General features: G+C 38.7%; 1 protein-coding gene across 1 annotated transcript in view; it reads right to left on the minus strand.

Moving 5' to 3' along the window:
• Nucleotides 1–5,943: 5,943 nt before the first annotated feature.
• Nucleotides 5,944–14,318, minus strand: part of KLHL15 (kelch like family member 15) — a 44,623-nt gene continuing 36,248 nt past the window's right edge. The window contains exon 3 of the mRNA XM_019523924.1: nt 5,944–11,587. Coding sequence (XP_019379469.1) covers nt 10,478–11,587 — 1,110 coding nt within the window. The 3' untranslated portion in view covers nt 5,944–10,477. The remainder of the gene's footprint in view (nt 11,588–14,318) is intronic.

Genomic DNA, 14,318 nt, shown 5'->3' on the forward strand with positions numbered 1-14,318 from the left:
CTGTTCCTTTAATGAGCCGTTGACCAGCCCTGGGACTATTAAGTTGAGCAGCCGCCCCTAGCTCCGGCTAGATAGCAAGGGCTCACTTAAGAACCCCGTGGGCCAACGGACCCCTCTGTTGTTTGTATTTACTGTAACTGAAGAAAGCAACTCTACCTACGCCTTCTAAGCGTAAGTCAAATAAATCACCTTTGTTTAAAACCACTACGCTTACGTGCCTCAGAACTCCACGCCAGAAATCCCGCCTGTTCCGTATCCAATTTGCCACCACCCAGCCGCCCCACCGTGACCACGACCGTGAGCTTGGCTTGCCAGCTCCGTGTTGCGTGACATGTAGCACACGCAGATCTGGGGGCACATGCCCCCCATGCTCTCCTGGGGTGCAGTGGTGAGAGCTGCCCCCCCTCCCCACACCCTCCAGACAAGCCGCTCGCTCTGTCCTGCCCCCTGCCTCAGCTGGGCAGTGCCTACCCCAGCCCTAGCCCCACCCCTTCCCTCACAACAGACTTACCAGCTGGATCAGAATGCTCTCCACGCTGCCGGGCTGTGTTCCTGGTCGCCTGTGTGCTGCACTGCAGCTGCATGGGGCATTTATCCGCCACATCAGCCAAAAAAAAAGCTAATTGACAACTGTCAGTTTTCCTTATATCAGTGCCAGTCCAATATGGGACCAATGTATCGGTGGCATCTCTAGTCATTAATTGTACTGTTCAACCCATTCACAATATCAATCTCCTGGATTGCTTTCAATAGTCAGCGTGAGATCAATGCCAAATTCCAGTAGACTCCTGGCCAATCTGGGAAGGTTGGCAGTTCTAGGAGGGAAGGGGATGTACCAGTGAGCATAGAGAGCAGAGGAGGGGAGGGGGACTTCTTACTTGATTTGGAGACTTAAAAAGTACCCAGCTGCTGTACCCATGACAGCACCCTCTAAAGGGGGGGCACTGCAGCCATCTGGATCTGTGCCTGAACACGTTCTATGCGCCGAGCTGAAGCTGGAACTAAAAACTGGATGCAAACTTCAGCATGTATTTTCAACACCAAGGGCAAATTAGGGGAAGGAATAAGCTCTAAAAACAAAATTTGGCACACATGATGGTAATATATTTTGTACTAGTAGTATTTTCATTTGCTTTGCATTCAGAACTAGAATTAAAACGGTTTAAATCCGCAATTTAGATGATAAATCTGGACTAGCTTTGATCAAATATTTGGTGTCTGCTATATAACCCCACACATACAGAAGTCTCAAGTGTTCAAGTCCTGGAAAATATTTTTCAGAACTCAGACTAGGAAGAGACCTTCATTCAGACCCAGTGATTGAAAGTATATGCACACTTCTAGAAGTTAAGCTCTCAGGCCGCTAAATAATGGTATGATGGTGACTTCACCAGAATGCAGTCTGAAGTACTGGGTACAACAGAATATCAGCTAATAAGCAGTGAGAATGAAGATGTTTTTGTGAACTTTTAACCTAGCCAGTCTGATTGCTTTGTACTTCTCTCTACTACTGCTGCTGCAAGTGCTAGATGGATCGAATTTGTGATACCCTATCACTATGGGGATTAAAATCTTGAAGGGACATGCACAGTCCCCTCCTCCCCTACAGAGACTTGCATCTGTATCACCTGAGTAACAACAGTGAAAGCTAAAACACAGCTGCCGGATTTAAACATCATGTAATACTGGTGTTGGTCTACTGTTGACTAACCCCAGCCTTAACAATAACACATCTACCTAAAATCATCATTAACCAATATAAAAGTAATCAGACAAATCCAGACTGCTGGAAGTGCTGCCAGCAGTGCTGACAGTGACTGAGTGGTCAGCTCACCCTACCTGTTGTATACTTTTGACAGGAGCATTGACTTTTAGCTTACTGCTTTGTGTCACTTCACAGAAAGAAATGACAAATCATGCAGGTTTTATTTTGGAAACATCAAAATACACAGCTATGGCACTGTAGAAAGAAAACTTACCTGCCTGGGAAACTACAGTTGAATAGGTGCCTGACTTGCATATGACAAAAAAAAGTCTGAAGCCTTCGACATCAGCTCTGAAAACATTTATTCTTAGGGAGAGCCCAAGTATTCACTTAATACAAATTTGAATTTTGTATGCCCATAAACTTTGTTGTTTGCTTTGCTGTACCCTTCATCTCCATTGTGCAATTGCAACCGGTATGTATTTATGCTGGTAAGCACCATAATTCAAAAAAAGCTGTTTCCCCTGCCCCGTGCACTCTCACTCTGACTGTGGAGATGGCAGAAAGTGCAACTGTCATTATGCCAGAATCTCAGCCGCATGTACGCAAACTCCACTAACCATATAAGTGTTGTGCAAGTACACATCTTAGAGTAGAATTTAGTCTATGTTTGTGTTGTCATTTATAACAGGATATATGGCATTCTCTCTGAAATTAAGTATTAAGTATTCTCTCTGGTATTAAGTATAAAAGTGGCTGTGACCTCTTTGCCACCTGCATTCCAGAAATGTTAATTAACTGATTCAAGAAAAAAGCAGATATATTATTAGTTTATGGTTTGTTACAAGCCATCCAAACACCAGTTCTCTCTCCTATTCCCTTTGAATAACTGCTATAATTCAAAAGACTTTCTACTGATATCAGAGGATACAGCAGAATACATTCTTTGCAAAGCTACGTTCATTAGCCCCTGAGGGGTTGTAAACTAGGGAGGGGGTATATATAGCCACAGCAAACAGCTGCACAGGACTGCTTAGGTGCTACAACTATTTGATGCTGCTATTATTTCAAAGGGGGCTGCTTCTCTGATCAGCTTTGATGAACTCCAGCTGTTTGGAGAAGCAGTGTCTTAGAAGTTAAAGCTTCAGCAAACAGCTGTAGCTGGTTCTTAATTGAGCAGCCTGGTGTGAATTATCTTTCCCTACTTCTGTTGAAATGCGTTACATGGAAGTTTCAAATGCCTTTTCACTAGGGTGCTTAAACAATTTATGTTTTCAGCAGCAAGGAAAAAGAGGTGGAGGGAAGTAGGCCTGGAGTGCTGGGGATAAAGAAAACATAATGGCCCAACTAAAATGATCCATGTTTTTCCCCGATTTGGCAAAATCTGCATGGTGGAAGATAGCAGATGGAATTCAGAGGGTGGGAATAAAAATATCTGATCTATCTCATGTTCCTATCATCCAAATGGTTTCCTTTTTAAAGATGCACTTAAAACTAAATAATGCAAATGATCGATCAAATGAAATACTTAAAAAGCAAATAAAGCTCTCCCTGCTCTACTCGAAACACAGAGCAATACCAAGTGGACATGTGCGTAGAAATAAAATGCATCAGTAAATATAAGTTTCCTACAAATTGAATATTCCAGGATATTTGTTGAATATTTGGAAAATCCCAGTCAAGTTACCAGACATACATTCCTGTACCTTAAGTTCTTCAGGAATAATGTTGATAAAGTCCTTTTAATTTTTCTTACACTCTTGCTTTATTCAATAGGTGCCCTTGGGCAAAGTGGCCAAAGCAGCATGTATTGTAACTCTAGAGAGATCCCAAATAGAAAACCTTACAGAGTGGTGCTCGATTTTCCTTGTGTTCAGTATAAATGGAGTGGGAGGCAAATTGCTAATGGTGACAAAAATTGATGGGGTTTGGAGTTGGAAAAGTACAGAATAGTCCAAAAGCAGTAGATGGAAAAATCAGTACTGAAAAGGAATACTAAATTGAAGAAGCATTTACTTTTTCAGGAAGACACAACATATAAGTAAGCTACTGCAGTAAGGTGATTATACTGAGTAGGTGACAGAAGAGTGGCATCAGGGAGTGAATGGGCTGTGAAAAAGGGGAAGAATAAATCCCAGGATAGAGTGAGAGAGAGTGAGCGAGCTCATTCTGCTGTATCACAGACAGCCGTACAACCCAGTAAGTACAAACAGTCAACAAGCCCATGGTTGAATCAATGCAGTCTTTGCAAGCTAGTCTAAGTTGCAGAGGTTAAACCAAAAAACAACCGGACAGAAATATACTTTGATTCAGAAAATGCAGTCACATGCCTACAGTGGCTCAAGCCAGAAGCCAGGGGGCACTACAGCACAGCTCTCTGCCATTTTATATTTGTTTTTGTATATATTGTTGATCACTGTGCCCAGTTTTGATAACAATCCTAAATCTTGCTAAAATTGAAGATGCAATTTTTACCTATGAACAGAAAGCCCAAAAGACAAACAATGAATTATGACAACAGACCAGACAGCAGGGTTCTGGAAAATGTTAGTTTTCATATTCTCCAGGAAGAATCAGGGGGAAAAAAGGATGCAACAACTTTCTGCACTTGGAAAAAAAACAGTCAAAACAGGAATCTCTTTTGAAAATGTTTGGGCCTGATCAAAACAGTTAAAAAGCCTTCCTTGTCTCAAATGGGGTTTAAGTCCAGACCACAAGGAACACATTGAATACACTCAGAAACACATTTGTAAAGAAAATGTTTTTGAAGGGCACAACTGTAAAATATGGCAAAAAAAAATCAAAGCCTATAAAATAGGCAAATATGTGCAACTTGTTTTGTTGAAGCTACTCTGGCTATTACTAATGGCAGCATCAAGAACAGAGGGTGTTCATATTTTTAAAGTACTACTTATCCAAGTGGACCCATTTTGTCCTGTGAAAAAGCCTCTAAGGATATTGACAGATAACACAGGGATGTGTTTAAAGATTAAAAATATTTTATTTACACTTTTCTTTATACACACTTTATACATTTTTCCCCATTAAAAAAAACAAAACAACGGAGCACATATGCATGTCTAAACAAATATCCATAGCTGAGGAAATTTATTTTCTGCCAAAAACAAAGGCTTTTGTAAGACATTTATAAAAGGCTAAACTTAAATTATTCTAAGATTTATATAGCAGTCCTTGGGTGGTTATTAGACAATCCAAAATGTACACAAAGATCTCTCTCTCTCTCTATATATATATAATAGGCAAAGAACTTGCAATTGCTACAGTACACATGGCATAGTTAGAAAATAAAAATTCCCATTACCTTCCTGGAGATGTTTATTTTGAAAACATTACAACCATCTGATACAGTGCACTGAAAATTTGAGACTATAGTGGAACTACATTCTTCAACCCACCAGAAAAAAAAACGTTTTAAAAATTATCTGTGAAATAGTGTACTACATAGGGGCAAAAGGATTTCAGAAGGCTTGTTTGCTCTTCCCCTTCATTTTTTCTGATAGCTTAAATTAATATTAGGGGAGTTCCTAGAGAAAATAAAAAGCCCACCCTCCCTTAGCTTCTTTTCACCCTACCCCAAGCACTGCTACTATTTGCAATGTTATGTAACATTTTGTTTTCTAGGCTTTTTCCAAACCAACTTTTACCAGAGCAGTATTTTACAATATCACTGGAAACAGAAAGTGGTTTACCCCTAGCTACCAACTCAATTACAAAACAATAGCTACTTGAATTTTATCATTAAAAATATTGAAAGAGCATATAAAACTGAAATTTGGGGAAAGGGAGTGTCCAGGAAAGCTACATTTAATAAATCTACTTTACTGCCATCTACTACATTTGCCAAGATTACAGATTCCATGAATGTTGTTCCTTTATTTTTATTCAAACACAGCATTTAACCTCTTATACAAACTGAAATTAAGTTACTAACAACTCCTGAAAAATAACATACTGAGGCAAAAGTAGTCATTAGTGTTTATTTTGAGCATTGTCAGATTGTCTTACAAACATCATTAAAATCTCACATTGTTAGTTATAAAATACTGGTTAGCTTCTTTTTTTTAAATAGCAGATATCTTTCTATTTGTGTTTTTCTTTTTAATTTGTTTTCACACCCCTTGAGGAAGTGTTGCCATCATGATATAACATGCTTCACAAAGTACTGTGTTGGATATAAATGAAAAAGGAGAGAGGAGGAATTGGAAAAGGAAAATTGTTTTTTTTTAAGGTTCCAATCTTGCAAACACACTTAAGAACAGACTTAATTTTACATGTGAATATATGCCTTGTTTTAACCGGTTAACATACCTTTTAATTTTACAACTGTGGGATTACTCTCATATGTAAAATTAAGTAAGTGTTCATGGAACTTGGGACCAATTTTACTACTTTTGTTTTGTTGGGAGGTAAGGAGAAGGGAAAGAGGGGAGAGATAATCTCTCAATAAAGACAGAATATTTCTGTAAATTAAAATGTTACTTAAAATTACTTTATCTTTTTCCTCATTCACAAAACGAAGGTAAGGTTTATAGTTTCCTGTTTTAAGAAGAACAGCTGGAACCCCCAACACCCTCACTCTGTGAAGTAGTAGTCATAATCATAAGTGAGATGGATATATGTATATATTTGATTTCTATTTTAAAATTAATTTAATCTATTTTTGCTTAATTTTATCCTTTGCTTTTGGTGAAGGATGAAAAATGGCTGAACACATTAGGGCCCACAGACAGCATTAAGGTTACAAACCACCCAAGGTTAGAAATTGACTGCTGTAAGATCACAGAAAGCCAAGCTCTCAAGTGTTCTAACAGCATCAAGCATAAGGAAATAGGCTTCAAGACTAATTTAAATTGCCACAGGCTAACAGTGCTTTCTAAATGATAGCTGCCTCCTTCTGCTATATCAAATATTGCCCCCTTCCTGCATGTGACAGTAATGACCAAAGGCTGAAAATTTGGCCACTTTGACACTTAAAATGAAAACTGAGCTGCTTCTGTAAATCTGTTCCACAAAACCTTAACTGGCAAGGTACTGATCATCCAGAGCTCCAGATGAAAACTCCTGGAGTACTCAGCATTCAAGGGAACAGGACTCCCCTCTGGAATCAGGAGGGCAAATTACATGCCTTAGACATTGAGACTGTGAATTAATTGAGAAATGTATAGGTTGGCCTTTTACTCACAGTGGCCTTTATTTTTAAACACAGAGGCATTACGTTTGCTTCAGACAGCAAGCAGGTTATGTGCTGGGTTTCAAAAGTAGTGTTACATGCAATCAGACTTTCTTGGCACTGCAAAGAAAAATGTGGGGGCAAGGGTAAAGATAAAACAAGCAGATTTACTAACCAAGGGTAAGACTTACCTGTTGCCTACAGAACTAAAGGCATTGAAATGGTACAAAACCTACAATAAATTAATAACCAGACTCAAAAGATCTTGATAGGGGGACAGAATTTTTGATTAGCCAGCCCTGATTTTTTTTTTAAAAAACTGACTACGTTATTTGGAGTAGAAGTACTAACAGTAATTTACAGAACGTTTCACTGGGGAAGGAAAACTTCTGAGCTATACCATAATGTAATAAAAATAAATCCTTTTCAAAAGCTACATAATTAAAAAAAAGATGTGAGTTAATTACATATTTCATGTTTGAAATAAGCATGGTAAAATACAACAAAACAGTCTTACATATTCAATCCATTCTGAAATCTAGCAGTTCCAGTCATTCCTAATGCTCAGATAGTTACAGCCAGCACCTTAGTTGAGACAATTTCAGTGAAGCTGAAACCAAGGTAGTTCAAGTTAGGATTTTACAGGATTAGTTTTACTAGCTTTGAGCAGAATTTCCAAAATATGGTGCCTCAAGTTAAGCCTGGATTTAATTAAAATACATCACCTACATACATGCTCTGGTTTTCAAAAGTGAATTCCCTTTCAACTGTAGTGGGTACCGATGACTTTTCAGGACTCCACAGGATCTGGCTACTTAAGCAAGTGCTTAAACACAGACTCAGGAACATAACCCTATACATCCATTCAACAACCTTGGCCATTTCTCTTTATTCTAATATACTGGACTCACAAAAGACCAAATTTCTAGAACCACACCAAGTCCCTGGATCACCCCAAGATGAACAGGGTGAAGTCAGCCATATTATTCATAAAGGGACTATACATTAAGGGATTCAAGAAGGGATTGTACAAGCCTAACTAGGAAGCAGAATTATTCTTTGCTACTTAATATAGTTAACATGTTAGGAAATTACCTAATTATAGCAGGAGCAAGAACCGGGGGAAAATATGAGATAACATTTCTTGAGCCCTGATTCTTCAATCAGATGAATGTAGGCACCTGCATATAAGCTTAGAGCCCTACTGATACCAGTGGACCTTTATACCCGAGCATAAATTTCATGGAAAGATGGGAGCTTTGATATATGCCAAAAAAAATATTTTTGAGAACAACAACTTACAACTCACATTTTGGAAACTGGAAAATACTGGATAACAAAAAGCAGATATTTACATTTAATTTTAGGCCTTAGTCTATATTGGAAGACTAGATGTCAACATTTGGTCCAGCCAAAGGTTGGCTTAGACAACTTTTAACATTGCAATTATAGTTGTGTATCCTCTCTCTTTCAATGAAATACTACAGAAATAATTCTATTTTGTAGAATCAGTGCAAATTAAAAAAATAAAGTAAAATCTGCAAATTTGCCATGCATATCTCCATATCCTCACATATCTTAAACTGAAAGCTTGGAAAAAATATTATTACAAGGAAACAAAAAATAACATTAAAGGTAAGCATAGTACCCATCACAAAATAGGTTTATTTCCATTAGCCATTTCTAATTTAGTCTAGCCAAATAAATTAGTTGCATTTTACCACAGTAAATTTGGGGTGTATTTGGTCCCTTGTAAGTGCATTGCTTTGAACTCCCTGAGTACTGTACATTCCTTTTCTACAGTGACTTCTGGTTGGGAGATGCTAAAATCAAAATTAATTCTCAACCATTATACGCACTATCTTCTAAAATCTACTGCATACATGAAGCACACAAACATCATACTTCACAAGTTACGCAGGTGTTTATCTCAGCAGTTTGCATCTGTGTATCTGAGGTTGATGTCAGCCTTGAACTTCTCAGGGCCAACATTTTTCCTCTTGATTCTAAAAGATGCTCATTTCACATGAGCACAGATGAATTAGGATTTGAACTTTTTAACCGTGGTTATACTTGTGGATATTCTCACCCATCTGTCAGCAAAAATCAAACAAGTTAAAAAAGTGCTGCAACATGCTGCAGTTACTTAGGCTCCTCTGAATCACAAATCTCAATTCAGGGGAGATAAAGTCAGTATCTACAGTTTTGTGGATTGGCTTGTAAAAAGGAGAAGAAATGGTAGATGGTGTCCAATTACCAAACTCTACGTTTTAAAAACACAATAGTTCATGTCAGTTGACAATTGGGGCCAGAAAGAAAAAAGATTTTGTTGCTTCAATACCATTACAAGCAATGCCATTGTTAAAAATAAATTATACTATACTCAGTTCTGAAAATAACTGGACATTAATGCAGGATTGTTCATGCTTACTAACACATCTCTGATTTCTGTTAAAAAATGGGCAATGTTCAAAATTGAAGGACTGAAACTTGAGTAAGATATTTATTTTTTAAAAATAACTTATAAAATGTCAAATTGTTAACAGCTCATTATGCATCATTATTATAAAGATTTTATATGTGACTGAATCACTCAGTATATACTAAAGATAAGCTACTTTGATACCAAACGAGGCCTCCAGTAATTTAAGAATTTTGTCAATATTTAATTCATTAAAGGATACTACTATATCTAAAATTCACCAGATATGGCTGAATCTGTGCACTAGTTAAAGTAGAATATCCTACCTGCACATAAAAAGATGCATTATATATATAGATCTTAAAAGTGTATGCGTGTGTGTATATATTTTACGCACCAACAAACACAATGCAGACGATAGAAGGCAGCATAGAAAGAGTGTTTTAAGTATAAAAAAGTGTTTCATTTTCAATTTAGTAGAAAAATGTATCATTTGCATTTTGACAGACTTACTGGTACGGCTACACAAAACCAGAAAAAGCCATGCAAAAAGTTTAAGACCATTTTTAAATGTATTTATGGAGGAAAAAATGATAATGTCTAACTGGACTGCAAATAGTCAAATGGTGGGAAAATGGTTAAAGACAGCTTACATGAACAAAATGAGAGTATTTTCACTGCTTTTTAAGTTAAGTCTTTCCCTCGTAAGGCTGCTGTATCCTATTTTGACATTTAATAAAATAAGAAAATAAAAACGCACAATATCTATCCTCGCCCCGTCCCCCTTCCCATAAATGGTTCACTATAGTCAATTGGTTCCAGAAGCATGATTCTGTGACGGCCATCAAACAGAACAAACTTATTGCATGGTCATAAAAGGCCACAAAGAAAGAGGAAGAAAAAGTAAGCACATTGAAAAATAGATTTTTCTCCTTTTCCCCTACATAGACTAATGATGTAGGTTTAAAAAACAAACCTTTCACAATACCAGACCAGTTATTAGCATTTCTAATCCATGTGGTAGATGCTTTCCCTGTATACCCCATTTCTCTATGAACTTAACAGAAGTTTACAAATGAATGTCTTCAAAGGATTTAAATCTGCTTCAATTCCCTGTAAAATAAAGAATAATTTTTGTATTGGGCTTTTTTGCTTTGTTTTAGCTGCAACGTCTAACATGCTCCAGTACATATTCAGGAAAGTGCAAGCTGCACACTTGTAAGCCATCCAGCTTGCAGGGCATCCGGGGGTATTCATCTTCTTTCCATTTGTTTTCCTCTGGATCAAAGGTGAGAATCGAATCACTGTAATGACCATTGTAACAGAGGCCTCCAAGGACCATTATCTGTTTGTCCAAAACAGCTACACCATGACCACTCCGACCAATTGGCATAGAAGCCAAAATAGTCCACTGATCAGTGTCTGGGTCATAAACCTCTGTAGAGGGACACCCCTGAGACTCAAAGGAGGCCCTCAGGATCACACAGACACCACCAAAGACATACAGCTTACCATTATAGGAAATCATTTTGTGAAAGCACCTTGCATAATTCATTTTGCATTTGTTCTCCCAACAGTTAGTGACCACTTGAGTTCTCCTTGTTCGCTGTTCCACCGTCCCTTCCTTACTTGGGTCAAACACACACACTTGTTTAGAAGTTGAAGATGATGTAATTCCACCAGTGATGTACAATTTGTTAGTCAGCACAGTTCCTTCATGTCCGTATTTATTGACTGGATAGGGATCCACAAATTCCCACCTGTCTTCAGTGATATCATACCGCTCAGTTGAATAAAATGTTTCATCCCTGGTTCGCCCAGCCACTGCATAAATGTATCTCCCAATAACGCCAACAGCAAACTCTGAACGTGGAACAGACATGTCTGCCATTCGCAACCAAGAATTTTGTCTTGGGTCATATCTAAATACTTTGGATGAAGCATGAAACTCACCATCTGGCCCCAATTCTTCCCCGCCTAACAAGAACACAAAGTTATTAACAATAGCAAGACAGTCTGGTCGCAAAGGTACTTGAGGACCTTCTAGCTCCCACCAGACCCTTGGTTTGTGCAAGAGAAGAATTTTGCTATTTACCATGCTGTGTCCTATCATTCCTCTAAATACTGCAGTCTGTGGCTTGGCAGAACGAATTCTGTTCGATTTCATTTCCATCAAAGGCTGTTGGTGAGCATTATGAAAGTAATTCATGGCTTGGTCAACCTCCTGTCGCAGCTGCCGGGAGTATCGATAAAATTCTGATGTTTTTACCTAAGGATACATTTAAAAAATATTAAAATGTTGACCACAAACATACATATGTAGAGCAATCTAATGACTAAATTAACAACACATTATAATGCATAATTTTATTCAGGTAAACCTTGAGAACAATTGCATTCAAGTACTAGAACACTTAAACTTTATAAACCACATACATAAAATGTTTGCAGAGGCAACATCTTTTTTCCTGCTTATTAAATTATGATTGAAACATAACAACTAACGTTTTCAAACTTAGTACCTACACAACAGATCCAACAGAGGGCTTAGATAATTAAAGCAGGATGCAGGAAGCAAAATCTGTATCCAAAATTGCAATCCAAAAACTCCCCAATCACTGGAGTCTAACATAGAAGTGTCTGAACTGAAGAAGCACCTCCCTTTTTTATTTGAAAATGCTTATTTCTCAACTTTCTGTTTGGAGTCTGACCACAACCCCAGTCTGAGTAGTTTGGTGCCCAGTCTCCATCCAAACCCAATTAGGGTCCAGAAACTAGGCATTTCTCCACCTAAATGCCATGACAGGCCCTATCTGATAGATGTGCTTCAAGAATAATTGCACACAAACGATATTAGTCTCCCTACAATAAATTGAGGCTACTTCTAAAGCATGGCTGGAAGAGAACAAGGTGCCTAAAAGTCCTAATAGCCTAAAAGTGAGCTTACTCATACAGAGGACCTGAGTTCAGGTCCTCTCCTAGCCCCTGGAGGTTTAAATTACATCTCCCACCTCCAAAGTAGAGTACCCTAAGCACCAAGCCAGGGTACTCTTCCCCCTTTCCTGTTGAAAATGTGCTGTAGTAGAACAAAGAATTCAAAATCTGAGGAACCAAAAAGGGCAAACACCAGAAGGATGTGGCCTGTTCACCCTAGCTGTTATGGCACACACCTGGAAGGGAAGAGTCTTGGATTTGGGTCTATGCTACAAGGGCTGATTCTGTACTTCCTGTTAAGTCAATGGATAATAGGAGTCATGAAACTCCCAGGATTCCCACTTTTGTAGTTTTTAATCTAATAACTATTTAATAAATAATATAGAAAAGAGCCAAAAACAAACCTTGGAGCACAGACCCAGGATTTTCCCTCCCCCACCTTCCAGGAAAGTGGCTTAACCACCAACTTTGTATCAGTATGTCACCTTTTGTGCTTTGACTATGAATCTTGAACTCTGCTGCAAATTTTAAACAGGAGTGTCGGAGAGCACCAACATCCTAATAAGCCAACAGGTGATTAGGGCATTCCCCTGTGAGGTGGGAGATGTGGTTTTGAACTTCCTTAGACTCAGCAGGAACTAAACAAATCTCAGATCCCGGACAACTGTTCTACGCACTAGACTCTCTTATAAAAGTGGGCACCAGCCTTGAGTTCCAGGCTCTGGATCCCAAATGGACTAAAGCACCTTCCTGTGACCTTGAGTGTTGAGGTTAAGCTCTAGGGACTGGAGATCTGTTAGACACAACCTTTACCTCACCATTTCCTATTAGCTAGTTCTAAGTAGCTCCCCAAAGCTAGAGTTCCTGAATGGAGCCTAGGTGGCTAGCACCAGGTTCTGGATTTAATTTCAAAGATCACTTGCCAAACATTTAGCACTCAAATCCTTTTTCAGGTATGGCCTTAAAGCCCATCACTTGCACACCTAAATAAAATAAAATTACTTAAAAAAAAAAAAATCTGAGTATCTTCAAGTGGAACTGTGGCTGCTCCACTCCTCTAAAAATAGTCCACTTCTAACATAGGGCATAGTTCGCAGCTTGCATGGATCCAGGATCTGAGCTCACCAAGCACCAATACATGTGCCAGACATCTGCTCAATTGAGTCTGCTGGACTGTACTAATTAACATTCTAGCAACCTCTGCATCATGTATATTCAGCGTTGCCCTGTGCTTCAAAATGGGGGTGGAGGCGTTTTAACTAAAGCTCATTGAACAAGCTTTAGTTAAGATGCCCTCGCTGTCATTTTAAAATGAGGGACACCGAATACATGCGAGACTGCAGGCACTTTAGTTAAAGTGGCTCTTGGAGCTGACCTAAATAAAGCTCCTTCCCGTCACCCCAGAGCACATGTAAAGATGCCCCCTGTGTATGCGACACAGTCCAAGGGGGCGCGGCCATGCCTCTCTCACGGTAATGTACCGCCTCACCCTCCTGGTTCTCATTTTCCATTGTCTCCTATATAAAATAATGGTTATAGGTACTACCAAGCAGTGCTGTATTTCCAGTCTCATCAGAAAGGCAGAAAACTTGTGTCATTATTGGTGCATGTTACATGAAAAAGAATTTGGAAGCAAACATTCTTATACCTTGAGGATATTGTGGGCGTTTATTCCAAAACCAAACTGTGCTTACGTTCACATTGCATTAGCTTTCTATTACTCATCTCTCTGCCTTGCAAAATAGATAGGAAATGCTGGCACAAAGGGAAAAATTCCAACCCCCAGCCAGCCTGTAGGTCAGTTTTTCCTAAACTGTTGATACCTTGGGCACACTTTCTTCTGGATTAGAACTGATCACACACATCACTCTTACACCTAAAAAGGTGCGCGCGCACACACACTTTTGTAACAGATAATATATTCCATTCCCCTGCCAAAGGAAATCATACCAGTGCTGAGATGTACTGCTAAAAATAACACCATAACTTTTCTGAATTTTGCAGCACCCCAGCTGAAAATCACCAAGATGGACCTAAATTCAGAAACAATGTGGAGGAGGCCTCAA

This window comes from Gavialis gangeticus, unplaced genomic scaffold, assembly GCF_001723915.1.
Source record: "Gavialis gangeticus isolate Ggan-Ray unplaced genomic scaffold, GavGan_comp1, whole genome shotgun sequence".
Classification (NCBI taxonomy): domain Eukaryota; kingdom Metazoa; phylum Chordata; order Crocodylia; family Gavialidae; genus Gavialis; species Gavialis gangeticus.